At 44.0% G+C, this 20,001-nt stretch overlaps 1 protein-coding gene and 1 pseudogene across 2 annotated transcripts; both read left to right on the top strand.

Annotated features, from left to right (window-relative positions):
* Positions 1–753: 753 nt before the first annotated feature.
* WIPF2 (WAS/WASL interacting protein family member 2) lies at positions 754–15,655 on the top strand. The gene is made up of 7 exons (XM_081109944.1): positions 754–885; positions 4,610–4,742; positions 5,394–5,510; positions 5,842–6,498; positions 9,762–9,968; positions 12,006–12,107; positions 12,355–15,655. Exons 1-7 carry the CDS (start codon positions 823–825, stop codon positions 12,393–12,395), a joined length of 1,320 nt encoding a protein of 439 aa, XP_080966070.1. The 5' UTR covers positions 754–822; the 3' UTR covers positions 12,396–15,655.
* On the top strand, positions 10,365–10,702 carry LOC308532579 (large ribosomal subunit protein eL31-like; annotated as a pseudogene). The gene has a single exon. The product of its transcript is annotated as a large ribosomal subunit protein eL31-like (transcript).
* Positions 15,656–20,001: the final 4,346 nt, after the last annotated feature.

Below are 20,001 nucleotides of genomic sequence, written 5' to 3' on the forward strand. Positions count from 1 at the left end.
CCAGACAATGGAATATTATTCAGCGCTAAAAATAAATCAGCTATCCAGCCCTGAAAATACACGGGAGAAACTTAAATGTCTAAGTAAAGGAAGCCATTCGGAAAAGGCTACCTATTATGATTCCAACTATATGACATTTTGGGAAAGGCAGTTCTATAGAGACAATAGATAAGTGGTTGCCAGAGGTTGGGGGGAAGGATAGTTGAATAGATAGATCACAAATTATTTTAGGGCAGTAAACTCTTCTGTATGATAATACAGTGGTGGGTAGTTGTCATTGTACATTTTTCACAACCCGTAGAATGTACACCAGGAGTGAACTTCAATGTAAACTATGCACTTTGGATGATAATGAGGTGTCAATATAGATTCCATTGTCACAAAGGGACCACTGCAAGATGTAGATAATTGGGGAAGCTTGTGTGTGTGTTGGGGTGGGGGGAGGGTGCAGGGGTATATGAGTGCTGTTTGTACTTTCTCTTCAGTTTTGCTTTGAAACTAAAAAATTAAAATGTATTAAAAATATTAAAACAAAAAGAATAATAGGTATCAGAGACTATAGGTGCCTTACGAAGCCTAAAATATTTATTATCTGGCCTTTTATAGAAAAATTTACCAAGCTCTGGACTATATCATAGTGGAACTAGTAAATGAGGTGCTTAGTTTCTCTGGTGTCATGCCCAGTCCTCTAGTTCTCCTGGTACTTGGTGTCTCTATTGGCAAAGTTCTCATGAATTTTTATTTCATTTGCAGGTATATGAGTGACCTAAAGCTGCAAATTAAAACGGAGAGAGAGCAGTGCCAACTGCGAGCTGGGCAAGGATGCCAATTCCTCCTCCCCCTCCACCCCCTCCTGGTCCTCCTCCACCTCCCAGTTTTAATCAGGTGGGTAATGCTGCCACTCGGCTATCTCAAAACCTTAGTGGATATTTAAGGCTTCCTGGTATAAGCCATACCGTACTCAAAGACTTGTGGTGCAGGAAGATGGAGAATAAACAAGTCAAGTCCTATCAATTAGCTCTGATATTTGAGAGGCCTTCTGAGGACCTTAATAGCTTCTTGCTTTCTTGTCCTGGTTCAGTCAAAATCAGCGGTTCTCAATCAGCAGTCGATCGACCCTTTCACAGGGGTCGCCTAAGACCATCCTGTATATCAGATATTTACATTACGATTCATAACAGTAGCAACATTACAGTTATGAAGTAGCAATGAAAATAATTTTATGGTTGGGTCACAACATGAGGAACTGTATTTAAAGGGCCAGAAGGTTGAGAACCACTGGTCTAAATGGATGTTTGGACAGGTGGCATCAGAGTAGAAACTGATGTTTCCCTCCTAAAGCTTTGTTCTTAAAGGTCAGTACATCATTTCTTTGGCATCTTTGAGAAAAGGGGTAGCAATTTCTGGTCGTTGATTCTTTGCTACCATTTCATCTTCTCCAAATCAGTTAGTTTTAAAACCAAATCAATCAAGTCTAACACCCCATCAAGAAAGAAAGTTTATGGAATGTATTAGTAAGAAGACTTAAAGTGTCAGTAATGGGATGTTTAAAACCAGTGGGGCAGGGAGAGGTGGAGAAGGCGTCAGGGGTGATCACAGCCGGCAGTCAGGCACTGGCAGTGGGTGCGAGCGGCGGCTCCATTGCCAGCTGCAGGTGTGAGTGGGGCTGGCACTGGCAGCAGGTGCGAGAGGTGGCTGCCAGCCCTGATCACTCCTCAGGAGCAGGGGGAGGTGGAGAAGCCCTGAGCGGTGATCAGGGCAGGCAGCGGGTATGAGCCGCAGCTCCGGCGCCAGCAGCAGGCACGAGTGCTGGGTGGGACTGCGGCGTGGGAGCAAAGAATTTTCAGTAACCATCAGAGGCTCGCCCTGATGACAGCGACCCGCGCCCTGCCTCAGTCTGGCGCCCACCACCCCCTCATCTGCTCCACCATCCCACCACAGGCAACGCCCGCCATGTTCTGCGCACGCCCCCTGGTGGTCAGCGCACGTCATAGTGACCAGTTGTTTGGTTGTTCTGCTGTTTGGTCTATTTGCATATTAGCCTTTTATTATATAGGAGATTATAAGAAAACTAGAAAATACAGATAAACATAAATAATTCTTATCAGAAGTTAACTTTTGCTAGTATCAGTGTGTATCCTTCCAGAAATTTGCCATGTGTGGGTTTTTCTTCCAAATGAAATCTAGCTACTGTGCATTGAAATTTTTTATTTTGTTTTGTTAATCCTCACCTGAGGATATTTTTCTATTGACTTTTAGACTGGTAGGGAGGGGGAGAGAGAGAGAGAGAGAGAGAGAGAGAGAGAGAGAGAGAGAGAGAGAGAGAGAGAGAGAGAGAGAGAGAGAGGAGAGAGAGAGAGAGAAAAGAGAGAGAAACATTGATGTGAGAGACACATCAATTGGTTGCCTCCCGTATGCTCCCTGGTCAGGGCTAGGGATCTGAGAACAAGTCTACAACCGAGGTACATGCCCTCAACCCGTTAGTCCAAGGGCCAATGCTCTATCCACTGAGCAAATCCAGCTAAGGCCATTGAGCTTTTATTATGCACCAGACACTGCTAGGCTCTTGACAAGTATTGTCATTTCTAAAAACTACCTCATGAGGTAAGTTCTCAGGTTACTGATAGAGAAAACTGGAATCATGCTATAAATATTGTTTTATAATGTTTTTTACTTGATTGTGGTAAACATTTACTATCATGAAAAGTATTTACTTACACTTCTTTAAGAGCTTATCTGGCATCCCATTGTTGGTTATCATTGTTCTTTTTGGTTTAACTTCTGGATTATTTTCAGCTTTGTGCTATTATAAACTGTGTTTTTGCTAAAGTAGTAACATGTTTGTGCACTTATTCAATTGTTTTCTTAAAGTCAGTTCCTAGAAGTAGAATTCCTGTGCTAGACTTTTAAAAGGTGTTTAACACATAAATCACTTTCTAGAAAGATCATACCAACTTATCTAACTGCAGGTAGTACAAAAGAGTGCCTATTTCCCTGAATCCTTATGACCACCATTGGGCAGTTAGTTATTCTACACGTTTTTTGAACATTTGCCAGGTGCCAGGCACTGTACATCATTGCTCACTGGTTCCTGCCTTCATAAAACTAGCATTTTGTTGTTTGTTAATCCTCACCCGAGGATATTTTTCCATTGATTTTTTTTTTTAGAGAGTGGAAAGGAGAGGGAGAGACAGAGAAACACCAATGTGAGAGGGACACATTGATTGGTTGCCTCCTGCATGCACCTCGACCAGGGCCAGGGAACCTGCAACCGAGGTACGTGCCCTTGACTAGAATTGAACCCAGGACCCTTCAGTCCTCAGGCTAATGTTCTATCCACCAAGCCAAACCGGCTAAGGCAAAGCTAGCATCCTTTTTAGTTACAATTTTAACCTTCACCAATGTCATAGGTGGATAATGATAATGTGTTTTACCCTGTATTTCTTTTATTGTAGTTGATTTTTTTTCATATTTGCTGCCTTTTTTATTTTTATTTTTTAAATATATTTTTATTGATTTTAGAGAGGAAGGGAGAGGGAGAGAGACATAGAAACCTCAATGATGAGAGAGAATCGTTGGCCGGCTGCTTCTTGCAAGCCCCTCACTGGGGATTGAGCCAGCAACCCAGGCATATGTGCCCTGACTGGGAATTGAGCTGTGCTCTCCTGGTTCATAGGTTGACACTCAACCATGGAGCCACACCAGCTGGGTTCTTTGATTTCTTTTACATAGTATTGTTCATATTCTTTGCTTATTATCCTGTTGATTCCTAAGTCATCTTTGTATTTTAATGCTCTATAGATTTAGGACACTATCTTTTGTGTCTATCATATGTTACATTTGTCACAGATGATTTTTCCTCCTAGTATATCACCTGTTTATTTACTTATATTCCTAATAAATAATTTGTACTAAGCAAATCTGTTGATCTTTTCCTGTCTTTTATTTTTCTTTTCCTGTATTTTAGTTGTCATATTTAGAATGTTCTTCCCTTAGCAATTTTTTAAATATAGTATTTCTGTAGTTTTTACACTTAAATATTATAATTCAGCTAGAATTGTTTGAGAATAAGCTGTGAGGTAGAAATGTATTTAACTTTATTATTTTTCCCCCCCAAAATTACCAGTTGTTATTAACATCGTATTTAATAATCTTTCTGATGAAATATACTTTTATTATTTCTTATATAGATCTGGGCCATTTATCTAGCTGTCTATCCCTGTGTTCCTGTTGTAGTTGGTCATAGCATGTTTCAACATTTAAATGAGATAATGAAGGTATTGTGCTAAGGCCTGGCAGGGGTTCAGTAGATGTTTGCCTTGGTGATGCTGATGTATCTAAAGCATCTAACACACAACCCTAGTGCATTAGGTATTCAATAAGTATTAGTGCAGGCCTCCAATCAGAGACATCTGAATAGGAGGTACAGTAGGAGCAAAAGGACTAAGAATAATGGTGATGTACACCGTGGTGTGATGTGTGGCATATATATCTGATTAAGGTAGATAGGTATCTCATGGAACCCTCGGTTTGGCTTAAGGCATTTATCCCAAGCTTGTGATGAAGGGGAATGTTATGCTGAACTTCTTATATATTCCTCTTCCTCTAGGGAAACACAGAGCAGATCAAGCTGAGTAGAGATGAGCAGCGGGGTCGAGGTGCCCTCTTACAGGACATCTGTAAAGGGACCAAGCTGAAGAAGGTGACCAACATTAATGATCGGAGTGCTCCCGTCATAGAGAGTGAGTCTAAGCCTAGGACTGATTTGAAAACTTGGCTGGGCTGTCATTTTTATTGCTGGGTCTTGAGTGGGCGAGTTTTTTCCTGGGATGTCCTTTGATGATCTTCCCGTAACTTAGGAACATCTTTTTGACCTTTGGGAAGCACTCTCAGTAAGACTTCCATCTCCTGCGGTCACTAGTGCCTGTTGTGCTTGTTAGGGCACGTCCTTGGCTGTTCTCTGAGGAGACCACTACCGTCCTAAAAACCGCTCAGCGGAAGCCAGTGATGATTTCATAATTGCTGCAAGTGTCCGCTCCGAAAGGCCACTGTGTCCCTGGCCGTTCGCCCCTTAGAATCCTCGACTATGAGAGCAGAGCCCAAGGAACTCTGTTGAACATGTCTTTATCCAGGTTGTCCCTCACCCAACCAAATACGGGAAGATTGGCTCTTTGTTCCTTTGTTGTTTTTCTTTCGTCGCAGCAAAGACTTTCATCCCTACATGAAGCTGAGGAGCAGAGAGGCTTCACTTTTATTTTTTTAATGCAAAGGCAAAAGCAAGATTGGCTTGTTTGCAAATTAGAACCCAAATAGAGGAGGAGTTTTTCCTCAGGATTAAGTTGGTCACCAGCTTGGAGGATATGAAATGAAAGCTCTGACGGTTTGCTTTCCAGAACCCAAAGGAAGCGGTGGTGGCTATGGCTCTGGAGCAGGTGCCCTGCAGCCCAAGGGAGGCCTCTTCCAAGGAGGAGTGCCGAAGCTCCGCCATGTGGGAGCTAAGGACGTTTCAGGTATCTGATAAGTACTTTCTTACAATATTTCCCAAGTGCATTCATTTCCTACTGGTTCCAAGTGGTTCATCTGGGGCTGAGGAATGTGGTAGAGGTGGGAGGAAGGAGAGGGAGCAGGGGTGGAGTTATAGAGTAGATTAAAGCAAAGGCATTACATAAAAATGTATTCAACCTATATCAGCAATATTTGTTAGTGGGCCAGATTAAAACCCAGTACTATCCAAATACTTTCCCTGCTGCTGTGCAAGGAAGTGAGGCTGGGTGACTTAGAGATACTAACCAATGTATCTCTAGCTCTGTTGACCCAGTGTGCTGTCTGGTCTGTTTGTAGAGAACCTAGCTGGTAAGCCAGCCCTGCAAGTTCCCAGTTCTCGAGCTGCTGCCCCAAGGCCTCCAGGGTCCACAGCCAGTGGGCGCCCTCAAGATGATACAGACAGCGGCCGAGCCTCACTCCCAGAGCTGCCCCGGATGCAGAGGCCTTCATTACCGGACCTCTCTCGGCCTATCACCACCAGCAGTACGGGCATGAAGCACAGCTCCTCTGCCCCTCCTCCGCCACCACCAGGGCGGCGTGCCAACGCACCCCCTGCACCTCTGCCTATGCACAGCAACAAAGCCCCAGCCTACAACAGAGAGAAACCCTTGCCACCCACACCCGGACAAAGGCTTCACCCTGGTCGAGATGGACCTCCTGCTCCACCCCCAGTCAAACCACCTCCTTCCCCTGTGAATATCAGAACGGGACCAAGTGGCCAGTCTCTGGCTCCTCCTCCTCCGCCTTACCGCCAGCCTCCAGGGGTCCCCAATGGACCCTCTAGTCCCACTAATGAGTCAGCCCCTGAGCTGCCACAGAGACACAATTCTTTGCATAGGAAGACACCAGGGCCTGTCAGAGGCCTAGCACCTCCTCCACCTACTTCAGTCTCTCCTTCTTTACAGAGTAATAGGCCACCTCCCCCAGCCCGAGACCCTCCCAGTCGGGGAGCAGGTAAGTGCCTGCACACACTTTTTTTTCCTAACACACTGAGAGTTGAGCTTCTCTTTTCTCTTCACTCTTTCCCCCAGAGCTCTCCTTTAGTGACTTAAGATAAGAATTCACTTACTCATTCAACAGGCTTATTGAATGCCTTTTTGTGAGTCAGACTTTTTTGTTAGGGAAACAGCAATAAATAGGAAATGTAAAAAAATCCTGTTTTAGCATATAGTCAAATTAGTAAAAAATATATTTAAAAAATATATATACTAGTATGTAAATACATAGTATGTAAATACATAGTACGTAGGTGCTTTAGAGAAATACAAAGCAGAGAAGGGGGATAGGATATACTGGGGTGGGATGGGGTGATGATATTTCCAATTGCAGGGGTGGGGATGAGGTTAGGGTCAGTTTGGTAAAGACTGAAGACGGTATGGGAATAAGCTAAGCAGGCACTGAGAACAGCAAATGCAAAGACACTGAGACAGGACCAGAATGAGTGAGGGGAAGCGTGGCAGAACATGGCATCAGGAAGCTAGATTTCCACGGGAGAACATTGTAAGGCTTTGTAAAGACTTAGGGTTTTACTTTGTTGAATATTGGAAGCCACTGGAGGGGTTGGAACAGAGAAGTAGCATATATTTACCTTTAAAAAGGTCACCTTAGTTAAGCTGGGGTCGTTCAGTGGTTGAGCATCAGCCTATGAACCAGGAGGTCATGGTTTGTTTCCCGGTCAGAGCACATGCCTGGGTTGTGGCTCGATCCCCAGTGGGCAGAAGGCAGCCAATAAATTATTCTCTCTCATCATTGAAGTTTCTATCCCTCTCTCCCTCTCTCTTCCTCTCTCTGAAGTCAATAAAAACATTTTAAAAAATAAAATAAAAATGTCAGCTTTTATGTTGAGAACAGACTGCGGGAAGACAGAGGTGGCAAAAAGATGCCACTTATGAGGCTATTGCAAGAAACAGCAGGTGGGTAGGACCACAGCGGGTTTGGGGGAAGATACTCAGTTTTGGAGAACTCAAGTTTGAGATGCCTGTTAGACGTTCAAGAGGAAATAGTTAATTGGTGATTGGCTATCAACTCAGAAGTTCAGGGTGGAGGTCTGGGCTAGAGAGAGAAATTTGAATGATATTGAAAACGACATGCTGAGTCAGATCACCCAGGTAGAGAGTATAGAGAAGAGGTCTACACCTGGGGGCCCTCCTAGATTAGAGGTCAGGGAGATGAAGACTGCCAAGCAGGGCAAGCTGAGAAAGAGCCACTGGTGAGGAAGGAAGAAGGGAAAGGAAGAAAGAGGGATGGAGAAATTCCAAGATTGAGTGAGCCAAAATTCCTGGATATGAGAAAGCCCCAGACAGCTGTCCTGGTCTCCCTCACTCTGCTTTCAGCCATGCTATTTTGTAAAGAGAATACACAGTCTCATCTACCTCTTCTAGGGTTGTGTCCAATGCTATAGCTAGGTCAGTTAAGTTGAAGCCCGAGATGACATTGGTCTCAGCAATATGGGAATCTTTTTGGGGGACTCCAAACAACATGGGATCGTTTTGGGTATTAGTGGAGTGGTGGAGGGAAGGTGAAAGTAAAAGTCTAATTGGAATGAGTTCACAAATGCAGGAATAAGAGAGGACTTGGAGATAAAAATATGGAAATCCCTTAAGGGAGTTGGGGGGCATCGACCTATGAACCAGGAGGTCATGGTTTGTTTCCAGGTCAGGGCACATGCCGGGGTTGTGGGCTCGATCCCCAGTGGGGGGGCATGCAGGAGGCAGCTGATCAATGATTCTCTTTCATCATTGATGTTTCTATCTTTCTCTCTCTCTCCCTTCCCCTCTGAAATCAATCAAAATACATTTTTTTAAAAAGTGACATACCTATAAATGCTTTGGGAGACCAAAGAAGGAGGAGTTCGGAATAGAGTAGATTGCTTTGGGAAAGCCTTGAGAAGATGAAACTTGAGTTGAAGCTTAAAGGATAGCTAGGATTTGGTGGTAAGGGAAGAGGGGTGGTATTTCCGAGTATTGTGAAGGAGTCACAAGAGCAAAACATATAATTTGGTTTATTCAGCAAAGGTTGATTGAATGCCTACCATGTGCTGTACATTTGGTGTGGTTGGGTACTTAAATGATTGGACAATGCTCTCTGACTTTAATGAATATACAGTATACTGGGAAGGGGCACATCTAATGACTAATTACAGTACAATACAGGAGAATGGATGAGATACAGAGGTGACAGTGGGAGTGCAGACGAGAGGTACCTACCCCAGCCTAGAAATCAAGAAAGGAAGAGGAGACTGGCTGGTATGGCTCCATGGTTAGAGCATAGGCTTGCACACCACAGGGTCGTGGGTTTTATTCCAGGTCAAGGGCACATACCTGTGTCCAAGTGCCTGCAGGAGGGAGGCAACCAGTGGATGTGTCTCTCTCACATCAGTGTTTCTCTCTCTCCCTCTCTCTCTCTCTCTCTCCCCCCCCCCCCCCCCACTCTCTGAAAAGCAATGAAAAAAATATCCTCAGGTGAGGATTAACCAAAAAAAAAAAAAAAAAAAAGGAAGGAAGGTGAGATCAGACTGACTGAGGTAATAGGTTACTGTATAAGAAAGGAGGATAATTGGGGGAAACCCAATTGGGTTGGAAGCTAAGAGTTTGAAACTTTATGATGTAGGAACTGCAAAGCTCTTGAAAAAGTTTGAGCAAAGTGTGGGGAGACTAGTGAGTTGATGGTGCACACAGTGGATTGGTATAAGAGGTTAGAAGCAAAAAGAACATTTGGGAGGCTTTTTGCAGTGGAACAGACTAAGTATGAGAAAGTCCTGAATTAGAATTGTGGAGGAAGACATGGAAAAGCAGGAAAAAAATCATCAAGAATACATAGATTCTTTTTTTTTTTTAAATATATTTTATTGATTTTTTACAGAGAGGAAGGGAGAGAGATAGAGAGCCAGAAACATCGATGAGAGAGGAACATAGATCAGCTGCCTCCTGCACATCCCCCACCGGGGATGTGCCCGCAACCCAGGTACATGCCCTTGACCGGAATCGAACCTGGGACCTTTCAGTCCACAGGCCGACGCTCTATCCACTGAGCCAAACCGGTTTCGGCAAGAATACATAGATTCTTGACTGACTTGTGGGGAATGAAAAAGTCACGCATTTATTCTGAACTTTGGTAGAACAGGGATGGGAGGAGGGTGAATATGATATGTGACATGGTGCTCAGAGGCTCACAGAGCCTCTATAGCCAAACCTAACTGCTTTGGATTTTAATTGCAGCTCCTCCACCCCCGCCACCCATGATCCGAAATGGTGCCAGGGATGCTCCCCCTCCCCCACCACCATACCGACACGGGTCGGAACCTCTGAGCCGAGGAAAGCCCCCACCCCCGCCCTCAAGGACGCCAGCTGGGCCACCACCTCCTCCTCCTCCCCCCTTGAGGAATGGCCACAGAGATTCTATTACCACTGTTCGATCTTTCTTGGGTGAGTAGCTAGCTGTTTTAGTCTCATAGTTCCTGTGGTGACTTACTAACTCCTGTAGAAGGGGAATGGTCACTTACAGCTGTTGTTCACAGCAGTTCCTCTCCTCTCCTCTTTACATCTGACTTCTAATGCCTATCCATTGGTGTTCCTTTCCTTATGCAAATTCTAAGCATGGGTTGCTTTGGGATAGATTGAAGTAAAATCAGCAGGTATCATGCTAACTCTAAAGCCATTCTCTTGCTCCTTAAGGATCATTAGCTGTGGTTACCTTTAAGTCAGAGACTTCATCTTCTTCAGGATTACTCAGACAGGAAGTGAGCATTCCTCTAGGAAGGAGAGCTCCTTTCTGGCCCTTTAAAAACAAATAAACTTTCTTTCCAACTTGGGCCCGGCATAATGGCTCTCACAAAGAAGGGTGGCAAGAAGAGGGGCCCTTCTGCCATCAAAGAGTCACTGACCAGAGAATACACCATCAACATTCACAAGTACATCCATGAAGTGAGTTTCAAGAAGCACTCAAAGAAATGCAAAAATTGGCCATGAAGGAGATGGGAACTCCGGGTGTACACAGTGACACCAGGCTCAACAAAGCTGTCTGGGCCAAAGGAATAAGGAATGTCCCATACCATAGTGAGGATGAAGATTCACCAGGCAGTCTCTATATATTGGTTACCTACATACCTGTCACCACTTTTAAAAATCTACAGTTAATGTGCATGAGAACTAACTGCTGATTGTTGAAGAAAGTTATAAAACTGCCACACCAAAAACATCCCACTAGGCAGACAATATTTACCTACTAATCCAAAGCCACTAACTAGCTGTGTTACTTTAAGGAAGTTGCTTCACGTCTCTGGGCCTCACTTCCCTTATCTGTGAAATGAGGAGGTTGAGTAAATCAGGAGTGTGTCAGATTAACTTTTCCAAGGTTATCAATGAATCTTAGGCCCCACCTAAGATACATTTTTTTAACCTACCTCTCTAACTCATATTTCATCTCGTTAACTTCTTTAATTAGTTATTTATTCTTCAAATCTTCATTGTTGAAAGTATTAAATATGTCCCCCTTCTAGCCCGCTCCTTGCCCCAAGCCTTGTCTGTGTTCAAGGGTTACCCAAAGGTATCATTAGACTCCTGGGAAGATCTGTACAATTCCTTTCAGACCTAACACTCTTTTCTACCCTTGCTCTAGTGTATTCTGATTAGGTGGACCAGGGTTTTTGCTTTGAAGATCAAGTCCTTTGGAAGGTCACCAAGCCACACCCATAGAGCATTTGAGCCTTCTTATAGAGGGGCCATGAGTTGGCTATCCCAATTGTGTTGCAGAACTACATGAGGATAACCTGGGCCAAAAGGGAATTATCTGGTCAGAACTCTCACTCATTGTGACAAATATTCCCATTTTAGGTTAATTTCTACCAATTTGTAGATTCAGTTCAGTTGGTATCCCATGGTGATAGTCTCTAAGTTGGCTGTGTTAAAGAATTATATTTTTTTCTCCTCCCATTCAAACAGCTGTGCTCCTTTCCTGTTAGATGCCTGGTTTTTGGTGGAAATATTTTTTAAAACCACGTCAAGCCCTAGCCGGTTTGGCTCAGTGGATAGAGCATCGGCCTGGGGACTGAAGGGTCCGGGTTCAGTTCCAGTCAAGGGCACATACCTCGGTTACAGGCTCCTTCCTGGCTGGGCCTGGCAGGAGGCAACCAATTGATGTGTTTCTCTCACATTGATGTTTCTGTCTTTCCCTCTCTCTAAAAATCATTGGAAAAATATCCTCGAGTGAGGATTAACAAAACAAACAAATAAAAACAACCAGGTCACAGACTAATTCCTTAATGTAGAGAGCCTTTGAGCACATCTTCTGGGCATACAAGGCACATAGAGCAGTGCTATTGCTGTCCTTAGGAACCTGGGTTTAGTGGGCAAGGCAGGCCCTCACGTACATTAGAATGAATGGAGACCAATAAGGGGAGGTCAGAAGTGGCACGAAGAAGAGTCAGAAGGGTGATATGAATTAATATTCTGTTTCTTTTGTAGATGATTTTGAGTCAAAGTATTCTTTCCATCCAGTAGAAGACTTTCCTGCTCCAGAAGAATATAAACACTTTCAGAGAGTATATCCCAGCAAAACAAACCGAGGTGAGACGAGTAATCATGAAAGTTTTTTCATAATTGCATAAAAAATAGAATCAGTGTGCTTTTCTTAGAAATTTTCTTAAAATTTGTTTCTCCTCATCTTAATTTTCTTTAAAAACAAAAACAAAACCTAATCCCTCAGTGTTAAAGGTTAGCTTATAGAGCTTGTCTCTCATTTTAGGAATGTTTGGTTATACAGGATCTGGTGGGTAGTCTTGGGTATGTGGTTTTTATTGTTAATGTTTTTCAGCTGCCCGTGGAGCCCCACCTCTGCCACCCATTCTCAGGTGAAGCCTGGCTTGGTCCTGTTCCTCAGGAAAAGGATGGACCCTCTCCTCCTCTCAGATGGTCCTTCCCATTCCCCTGAAACCTGCATGAGAACTCCTGACGTGTTTCTCCATTGCAACCGACCTCTAGACTCCAAGCATCCTCCCAGCTCGCCTCCATCTATGCATCTCATCTTCTGGACTTGGTGATTGGACTCTATATTGACAGTAGGGTCTCAAACCCTGCGTCCATCCCTCCTCTAGCAATCCCTGCTAGCCAGATGAGGAAACAGCTTCCAAGTCGCCTGCTTTCCTCGTGGGGAAAGGTGCCTTGTTGTGATGAATTAACTCATTGTTGGGGCAGGGTGGAGAATGGGACTCCTACCTCCTCCTACCCACTTTGGGGGAAGCGTGGCGGGTATATTTCATCATTTAGGAAGCTGACATGGCTGGCCAGGACTTGGGGGCTGGGGACATTTTTAGTGAAACAAGAAAGGAGTTTGCAGAGAAGTGATCTGTTTTAAAGGTCAGGTTTGGAGAAAGGACAGGGAGTGGGTCTGCTTTATTTTCAGGGGCGTTTTGGTTTTGCTCTCACCCTGCCCCATCCCCTCTCCAGGGAGAAGTTGGATATAAACACTAAATACTAATCAGTTGAACTAAACAGCTAATAAAAAGGGAGGGTAAATAAACTGGCGAGCCTTTTAGCGTTAGGCAGTTTCCCTGCAGCAAAGGGACCAGGAGCCATTTGAGTCCTGGGGCTCCCCACCCCATTCCTCAGGGTGCTGGGCTGAGGGACACTGATTCTTCCCACCACCACCCAGGCCCTCAAGAGAAAAGTCACTTTTGTTCATTCCATGTTCACAAACTCCAGAAACTTCGGTGGGAGAGAGGAAGATAGGGCTGGGGTCTTGGTCTTATCTAAGACCTTGCGTCCACCTCAGTCTTTTCTGGCTGGTCCTGAAGGCCAGGGGTCCACTCAGTCCTGTCCAGGAACTACAGCCCTTGCTGGGTACGCCACGCTGACAAAGGGAAGGTGAAGCTTGTAGAGTTCACAGCCCACTCACTGAAAGGATCGTCCTATTCTTTTCTCTCCACCTTTGCCTTTCCAAGACGGAGGGGTGAACAGCAGAGTAGAGAACGGGGAGGAAGCTCATGAGTCAAAGATTCCTCTATGCCAAGAAGCACAGAGACTTTGATGAGATGACTCTCAGCCCAGTTATCTTCTTTGGCAGCCACCAATGTTGTGTCTTCGTCTTCCAGGTCCTAGTTCAAGAGCAGCAGAATAGGGCCCCTGGGCTCCACACACAGGTGTTGGGTTTGCTACTGACAAGTGCAGAGGCTACTCAAAGCTTGAAGTAAGAGCAAGGAGGCCCAGGTGACTTTTTGGGATGGTTGGGGAAAGCCTGTTAAAAAATGACATCACAGGCTTGAACTATTTTAGGGGCCTTTCCAGGCTATTGGATCATAGACTGAGGATCTGTGCGTGGTGCCGGGTGAAACCCAAGTCTTCCCAGTGCTAGAAGAGACAGGGCTCATCTTGGGTTATTTGTATGGGGTCTGCTATCCTTTATCATCTCCTGGACCATATTGCCTCTTGGGACAAGCAGTGATTAGGTCTATCATCACACTTCTCTAACCTTTATCATTCTTATTTTCAGACCTGTTAGTAGTTATCTCCCAGCAATGCCCCTGGCATCCTGAAGTGCATAGAGCTGAGAGAGGGGACACTAATGGAGGGAGAACAAGAGTGGCTACTGCAGCAGCGTTCCAGGGTAGATGCTGATCAGTTACTCAACTTGGACTGTGAAGTCTTCCCATTTATTTTTGAAATGGGAGTTGATGCCTTTTGTATAATGTTATAGAAATGTATTTTTTCCCCTTTCCTCAAACATAGAACATCAAAATAAGTATCATAAGTGAAAGCCAAACCACAGCTTTTCACTGGGGCTGATACCTTCCTCCCCTGTGACCTGCTGCTCATATTCCCCAGCATTTGGACTGTGTCACATGGGTATTGATTATTTTCATTTTCTTGGCCTCATGGGAAAAGGCCTCAGTCTAGATCTAGTTAGATGCATTTTCTTCAGCGCATGTTGGTGACACGGTACTTATTTAAATGTCTTTTGCCTTATACATATTTCGTCCCTCTGTTAATAACAGATTTATTATCATGTATATTTACTATTGAAGAATGGGAATGTGATCCTCATAGTTATTGATCTATTTTGTATGTTGTAAAAAGCTTGTAATATAGATTGAAGGTGGGCTGGCTGCAAGAGCACTACAACTTCTCACCTTTTAAATGGCTTTTTATCTGTTTATGGCAATGTTGTCTCTTCCGTGGGAAGTGGGTGGTCTCATGTTGAGGCTATTGCCCAGTCCCCTTAACCCCTTAACCCCTTCTCCCCTCCCAGAAGGAGGAGGCGTTGCCCAGCTAAGCAGGAAGCTGTGTTAAAAGCCCTTGTGTGGGTTTGGTTTCATGATGTTTTTCTCTAGGGGGGAAAACTTAATACTATAGTTGTTTCTTACTGCCCTTTCTGGGAAGTAGGGCAGTGGCCTCCCGGTTTTTAAATGAGCTTAGATGCCCTCCTTCCCCCCTCTTCTCTGGTCACCAAACCTGATCAAAGCACTTGGGTATTCCAGGTGTGGTTTCTCTGTCATGGGGATTTCCTCCAGCAACAGAGCCCTATCATTTTCCCAGCCTGGTTGCACAGAGAGAGGGTCGAGGGCTACCCCACCCAGTGGATGTGAAGCTGCTGTCTCCAGAAATTCATCCCAGTCCTTCCAGCTGGCAAAGGCAGAGACTAGCCACTGGCCATTGCACTGGGGGCACCCCCTCACCCCATAGTTTCCCAACTTGAAACCCAGATTTACCTCCAGGGAGAGGTGAGGAAAATTGTAAATAGACTTGCTACAGAGCAACTCAGGTTGGGGTGTGTTTTAATTCTCCTGATCACTTGAATAATCTGTAGGCTGAGTGCTTATGGGAGTGGGGGAGAAGGGTGGCTCCAGGGTCTGCTGCGGAGCTCTGGGGGTGGAGTGTAGGGCATCTGAGGCCCTTGGATGGCACTACACTGAGCTGTCTGTCCTTCTGGAAACCCAACCTACAATCAACCACAGATCAAATTCTTCACATTCCAGTTGTAGTTTCTTTCCCTATTAAATCTCAGTCCCTGGCTATGTAGTTAGGGTAGCTTTCTGGGCCACCCTAAACTTAGGGAGTGGAAGGCATTACAACTCTGCCTTCAAGACTCATCAAAATGAAACAAAACTACAACCACCTTCAAAACATACAAAAAAAAAAAAAAAGAATAACTGTTTAACTGAAGGAAGGGTTTGGTTCCATTCAACTCCACGTTCATTGTGCCTTTACTTGTGTTAGATTTCTGTGCTTTCTTCCTCTCTCCCTCTTTGAAGCAATTAAAATCTTCCTTGATAACTGCTGTTTCCTTCTTTCTACTCTTGTTTCTGACATCAGTGGGTTCCCTAATTATCTTAAATCTCATTTTACTGATGGCAGAGGGGCCAAGCCTACTTTTCTCATACCTATCTTTCGTCATTTCCCAACACTACCAGCATGGAAGTCAGTCAACACTGAATAAAAGACTAGAATGCATGTGTGAAGAGCGTGAGTGTGTATATGTGTGTCAGTTTTCTTTTAAAAAATAATTTATTGTGTGATTTATTTTGGAGTTGTATTCTGATTATAATGCTCCCTCTCCCAATTAGCATTGATTTTTTTTTTTCCAACCCCCTCAAAAATGTATAATCTGGTCTCAGGTTGGATTCTTCGGTACATTTGTTTCTCCTGGATGCTGTGCGGTTTAATTAAATGTTGCTTACAAACAAAACCAAAAACTGAAAACTGTGTACTCTTGTCTGGAATCTCGCCTCCTGTGGTGGCATAGAGAGGGGAGAAAACCTGTGACCGCATGTTCCAGGTTGTGTGGTCATTTGACGCCAGGTCCTCTCGGGAAGTAGGTCCACTGACCTGGGCAGAAGCATCTGCATCTTCTTAAGAGTTTTCGGTCCTCCCCTCCTGTGACGTTTTGAAAACCCCAGTGCTGGGTAGCCATACTGACTGGGTGATTATGATAGAGTTGGCCATTATATTTGCCACCTGAAACCCTTTTGCTTATGGTTTCGGGAAACCCAGACACCTCCTGGCCTTGTGTCTTTTCTTTGTGTCCCTTGTGATGCTTTCTGCCTGTGTTGCACGCCAGATTCGCACACTGAGGCGTGGAAGAAAAGGTGGAGGCAGAGCATGTAGATTGTGTGTGTGTCTGTTTGTATGTGGGTGTTGGCTGTTTTTCTTCACTACTTTTTAAGTTGGAATCTAAGCAGGCTTTCTTGAACTTTGACTTTAGGTGTAAAAATTAAACCAGACATTCTCTGCTTACTATGGTCAGCTGACACAATCACCACTAGGACTTACTGAGCTTCAACTGCACTTTCATCATGGGCAAAGGTCTTGAAATTGTTTCCCATACTGATTTCAGAATGGGTGTGTACATGAATCACTCTCACATACTTTAGATATCAAAATCTATGAGGCTCCTTTCATTTTCACCCATACTTGCCAAATTGGTCTAATTCCTGATTATTTGACCCATCATTGTTATTAATATGATTAATAAACTACCTATTTTGATTTGTTACTCTTGTAACTTTCAATAACCCTGAAATGGAGCTTGCCTAAATGACCCTCAACTTCCTAATGCTATATATAAGCTTTCTCCATCCTATTGGGATGGTCCTGCTAGTGTGTGTGTATGTGTGTGTGTGTGTACATGTACTTGTACAACAGGATGCCGGACAGGTCCTTCCAGTGTGATCTGATTCCTTCCCTCATGATACTGTGTATGAACTAGCAGTTGATAAGGGCAGTAGTTTGCCCAGTCTAATGATACTGGGACACTGCTGCTCACTGTGAATGTGCCTCTTAAGTATTTCCTGCCCCAACCCAGCCACAAACTGTGACTCACTGTAAAGAAAGCTGCTTGTCTCTGACTTCCTATTACTCTGCAGAGGTGAGAGAACTAAACTGTCAACCTCAGGACCCTAACTGCCCTCGAGGATAACTGGCGGGGAAATACTTCACCTCTGACATCCCTGGAGCCCAGTCTGCATTGTTTTTTACATATAATTGAATTTATTCTCCACTTGTAGGTTTAGGTGTGTGAGATTTAAAGGACTATATGGTATCTATCCACAAAAAAGCTTCATGAGAAAGGTGAATGCCTCACTTGGCAGGCATGTCCTTTCCATTCAGGAAGCACTTATTTCATACTTTACTCTATGCCAGGCATCTGTAATATGAAGATGAATAGGACAGGGCCTTTGCCTCCAGGGAGCTCAGAATCTAGTAGAAGACTTCAGGACAACTACCAAGAGAAACCTCTGCAGGCTATTAAAAGGCTTCATGGGCCTGGCCAGAGTGGCTCAGTGGTTGAATTTCGACCTATGAACCAGGAGGTCACAGTTAGATTCCCGGTCAGGGCACATGCCTGGATTGTGGGCTCAATCCCCATTGTGGGGCGTGCAGGAGGCAGCCAATCAATGATTCTCTCTTATCATTGATGTTTCTCTTTCTCCCTCACCCCTTCTCTCTGAAATCAATAAAAATACATATTTTTAAAAAAAGGCTTCATGGCAATTAACCAGGGAAGGAAGATGGTGAGGTATTCCAGACAGGAAATAGCAAGGACAGAGGCACAGAAGCAAGAAACCGCATGGTGGTGTGTGCAGCATGCTACTGGAATATTGAAAAGGGAATGCCTCAAGTCGGTAAGCTTTTAGAGACCTTTCAATCTGACATCCTGTGATTCTCGGCCTGCTTCTACAGTGGTCATTCACTCCTGCAAGCTCTTTTATAGACCAGTGCTATCCTTCCTGGTGTTTTCAAGGCTCCAATATGCATGTTAAGTACTTATAGCTTCCTCTGCTCCCTCCCTCCCACGTAACGGAGGGAGGTTCACAATTTCTTAAGACTGGTTGGGCACATGTTACCATTTCAGGTTACTAAGGACAATTTTCAGGTGCCCAGCTGTAAAAATAAATATGAGCAGTGAAGATTGCTTTTTAGGTTCTATTGCCCTAGTAAGATATAAAAAATACCATCTGGTCAAAAGCCTCCATTTTATTTTACTTCATTTTAAATATATTTTTATTAATTTCAGAGAGAAAGAGAAAGGGAGAGAGAGAAAAACATCAATGATGAGAGAATTCTTTGAATGGCTGCCTCCTGCATGCCCCACACTGGGGATCAAGCCAGCAACTCGGGCATGTGCCCTGACCTGGAATCGAACTGTGATCTCCGGGTTCATAGGCCCATGCTCAATCACTGAGCTATGCCAGCTGGGCAAAAAGCCTCCATTTTAGGCCCTAGCTGGTTTGGCTCAGTGGATAGAGCCTCAGCCTGCTGACTGAAGGGTCCCCGGTTTAATTCCAGTCAAGGGCACATGCCCGGGGTGCAGGCTCGGCCCCCAGTCGGGGGTGTGCAGGAGGCAGCTGATCAGTGATTCTCATCATTGATGTTTCTATCTCTCCCTGTTGCTTCCTCTCTGAAATCAATAAAAAATTACATATATATGTATATTTTTTAAAGCCTCCATTTTAGGATAACACTTTTACAGTCATGGCTACCTAATCTCTTCACTCTTACAGTTTTCAGCTCCTGGAAAGCCTTCCCGATACGTGCTTCCTAACCATCTCTCCCTATTTAGAAGGCCACTGTGGAACCTGCATCTGTCTAATCCTCCCCCATGTTTAATGGTTGAGAGTTTGATTTCCTGTCAGACTTTCCCAGTTCAAATTCCAGCTCTTCCACTTACTAATGTGTGAAATTTACTCAACCCCTTCTATTCCATTTCCTCATTTGTAAAATGGAAATAATGCCAACTTCATGGGGTGCTTGTGAGAATAAGGTGACATAGGTAAAATGCTTGAACTCAGTCCCTGGCATACACTTAAGCACTCAGTACTGGCTCTTCTCTACTATATGAATTAACTACAATTAACTGACGATTGTAATATTGCTTTCCTGTTTCTCAGCTTTATTGCTCTATTTTATTTGATATTGAAGGATGAAAGATAAATGCTTACCATCACCTAGAATTGGGTTTTGGCCTTTAACAGAATCTGAGGCATAGCTGTTATTAGCTTTGGAAACTGGCCTATAAATTACTGCTCTAATTTATATTTTTCATTAAAAGCTCAGCTTGCCTCTTCTTCTATAGCCATCTTCTCTGGCCCTGAAACCCTAGTGTTTAGCCATAAAAAAAAATTTTTTTAAATGAAGGGGTCATAATTCTCTCCACTCCCTACAAAGTGTTGATTAATGGGATTAATGATAAGAAGGTACACAATATATTCTTACCTTTAACAAAATAAAAGCAAAGGCCTGGCTTTATTTCTCACCTTTGAAATACAAATCGGGAATATTATAATGAGGGGTAGTATATTTCGCTATGCATGCGTAGAACTTTACCAAAAAAAAAAAATTGGTTTGGGTGTCAGGAAATCTGGGATCCTAGATCCTTCAACAAGATGCTGTGACCCCTAATTGACCCTATGCACATTTGATTTGTGCCTTGCAGGGTTGAGTAAAGCTCCTAGCATCATATCTGACT

The sequence above is a fragment of the Myotis nattereri genome (assembly GCF_964212035.1).
Source record: "Myotis nattereri genome assembly, chromosome: 16".
Classification (NCBI taxonomy): Eukaryota; Metazoa; Chordata; class Mammalia; order Chiroptera; family Vespertilionidae; genus Myotis; species Myotis nattereri.

Excerpts from the sequence above, each read along its gene's own strand:
- WIPF2 (XM_081109944.1), top strand. The coding sequence starts at position 823 with ATGCCAATTCCTCCTCCCCCTCCACCCCCTCCTGGTCCTCCTCCACCT. Across the intron at positions 886-4,609 it reads CACCTCCCAGTTTTAATCAG|GGAAACACAGAGCAGATCAA; the intron begins GTGGGTAATGCT and ends CTCTTCCTCTAG. Across the intron at positions 6,499-9,761 it reads CCCTCCCAGTCGGGGAGCAG|CTCCTCCACCCCCGCCACCC; the intron begins GTAAGTGCCTGC and ends TTTTAATTGCAG.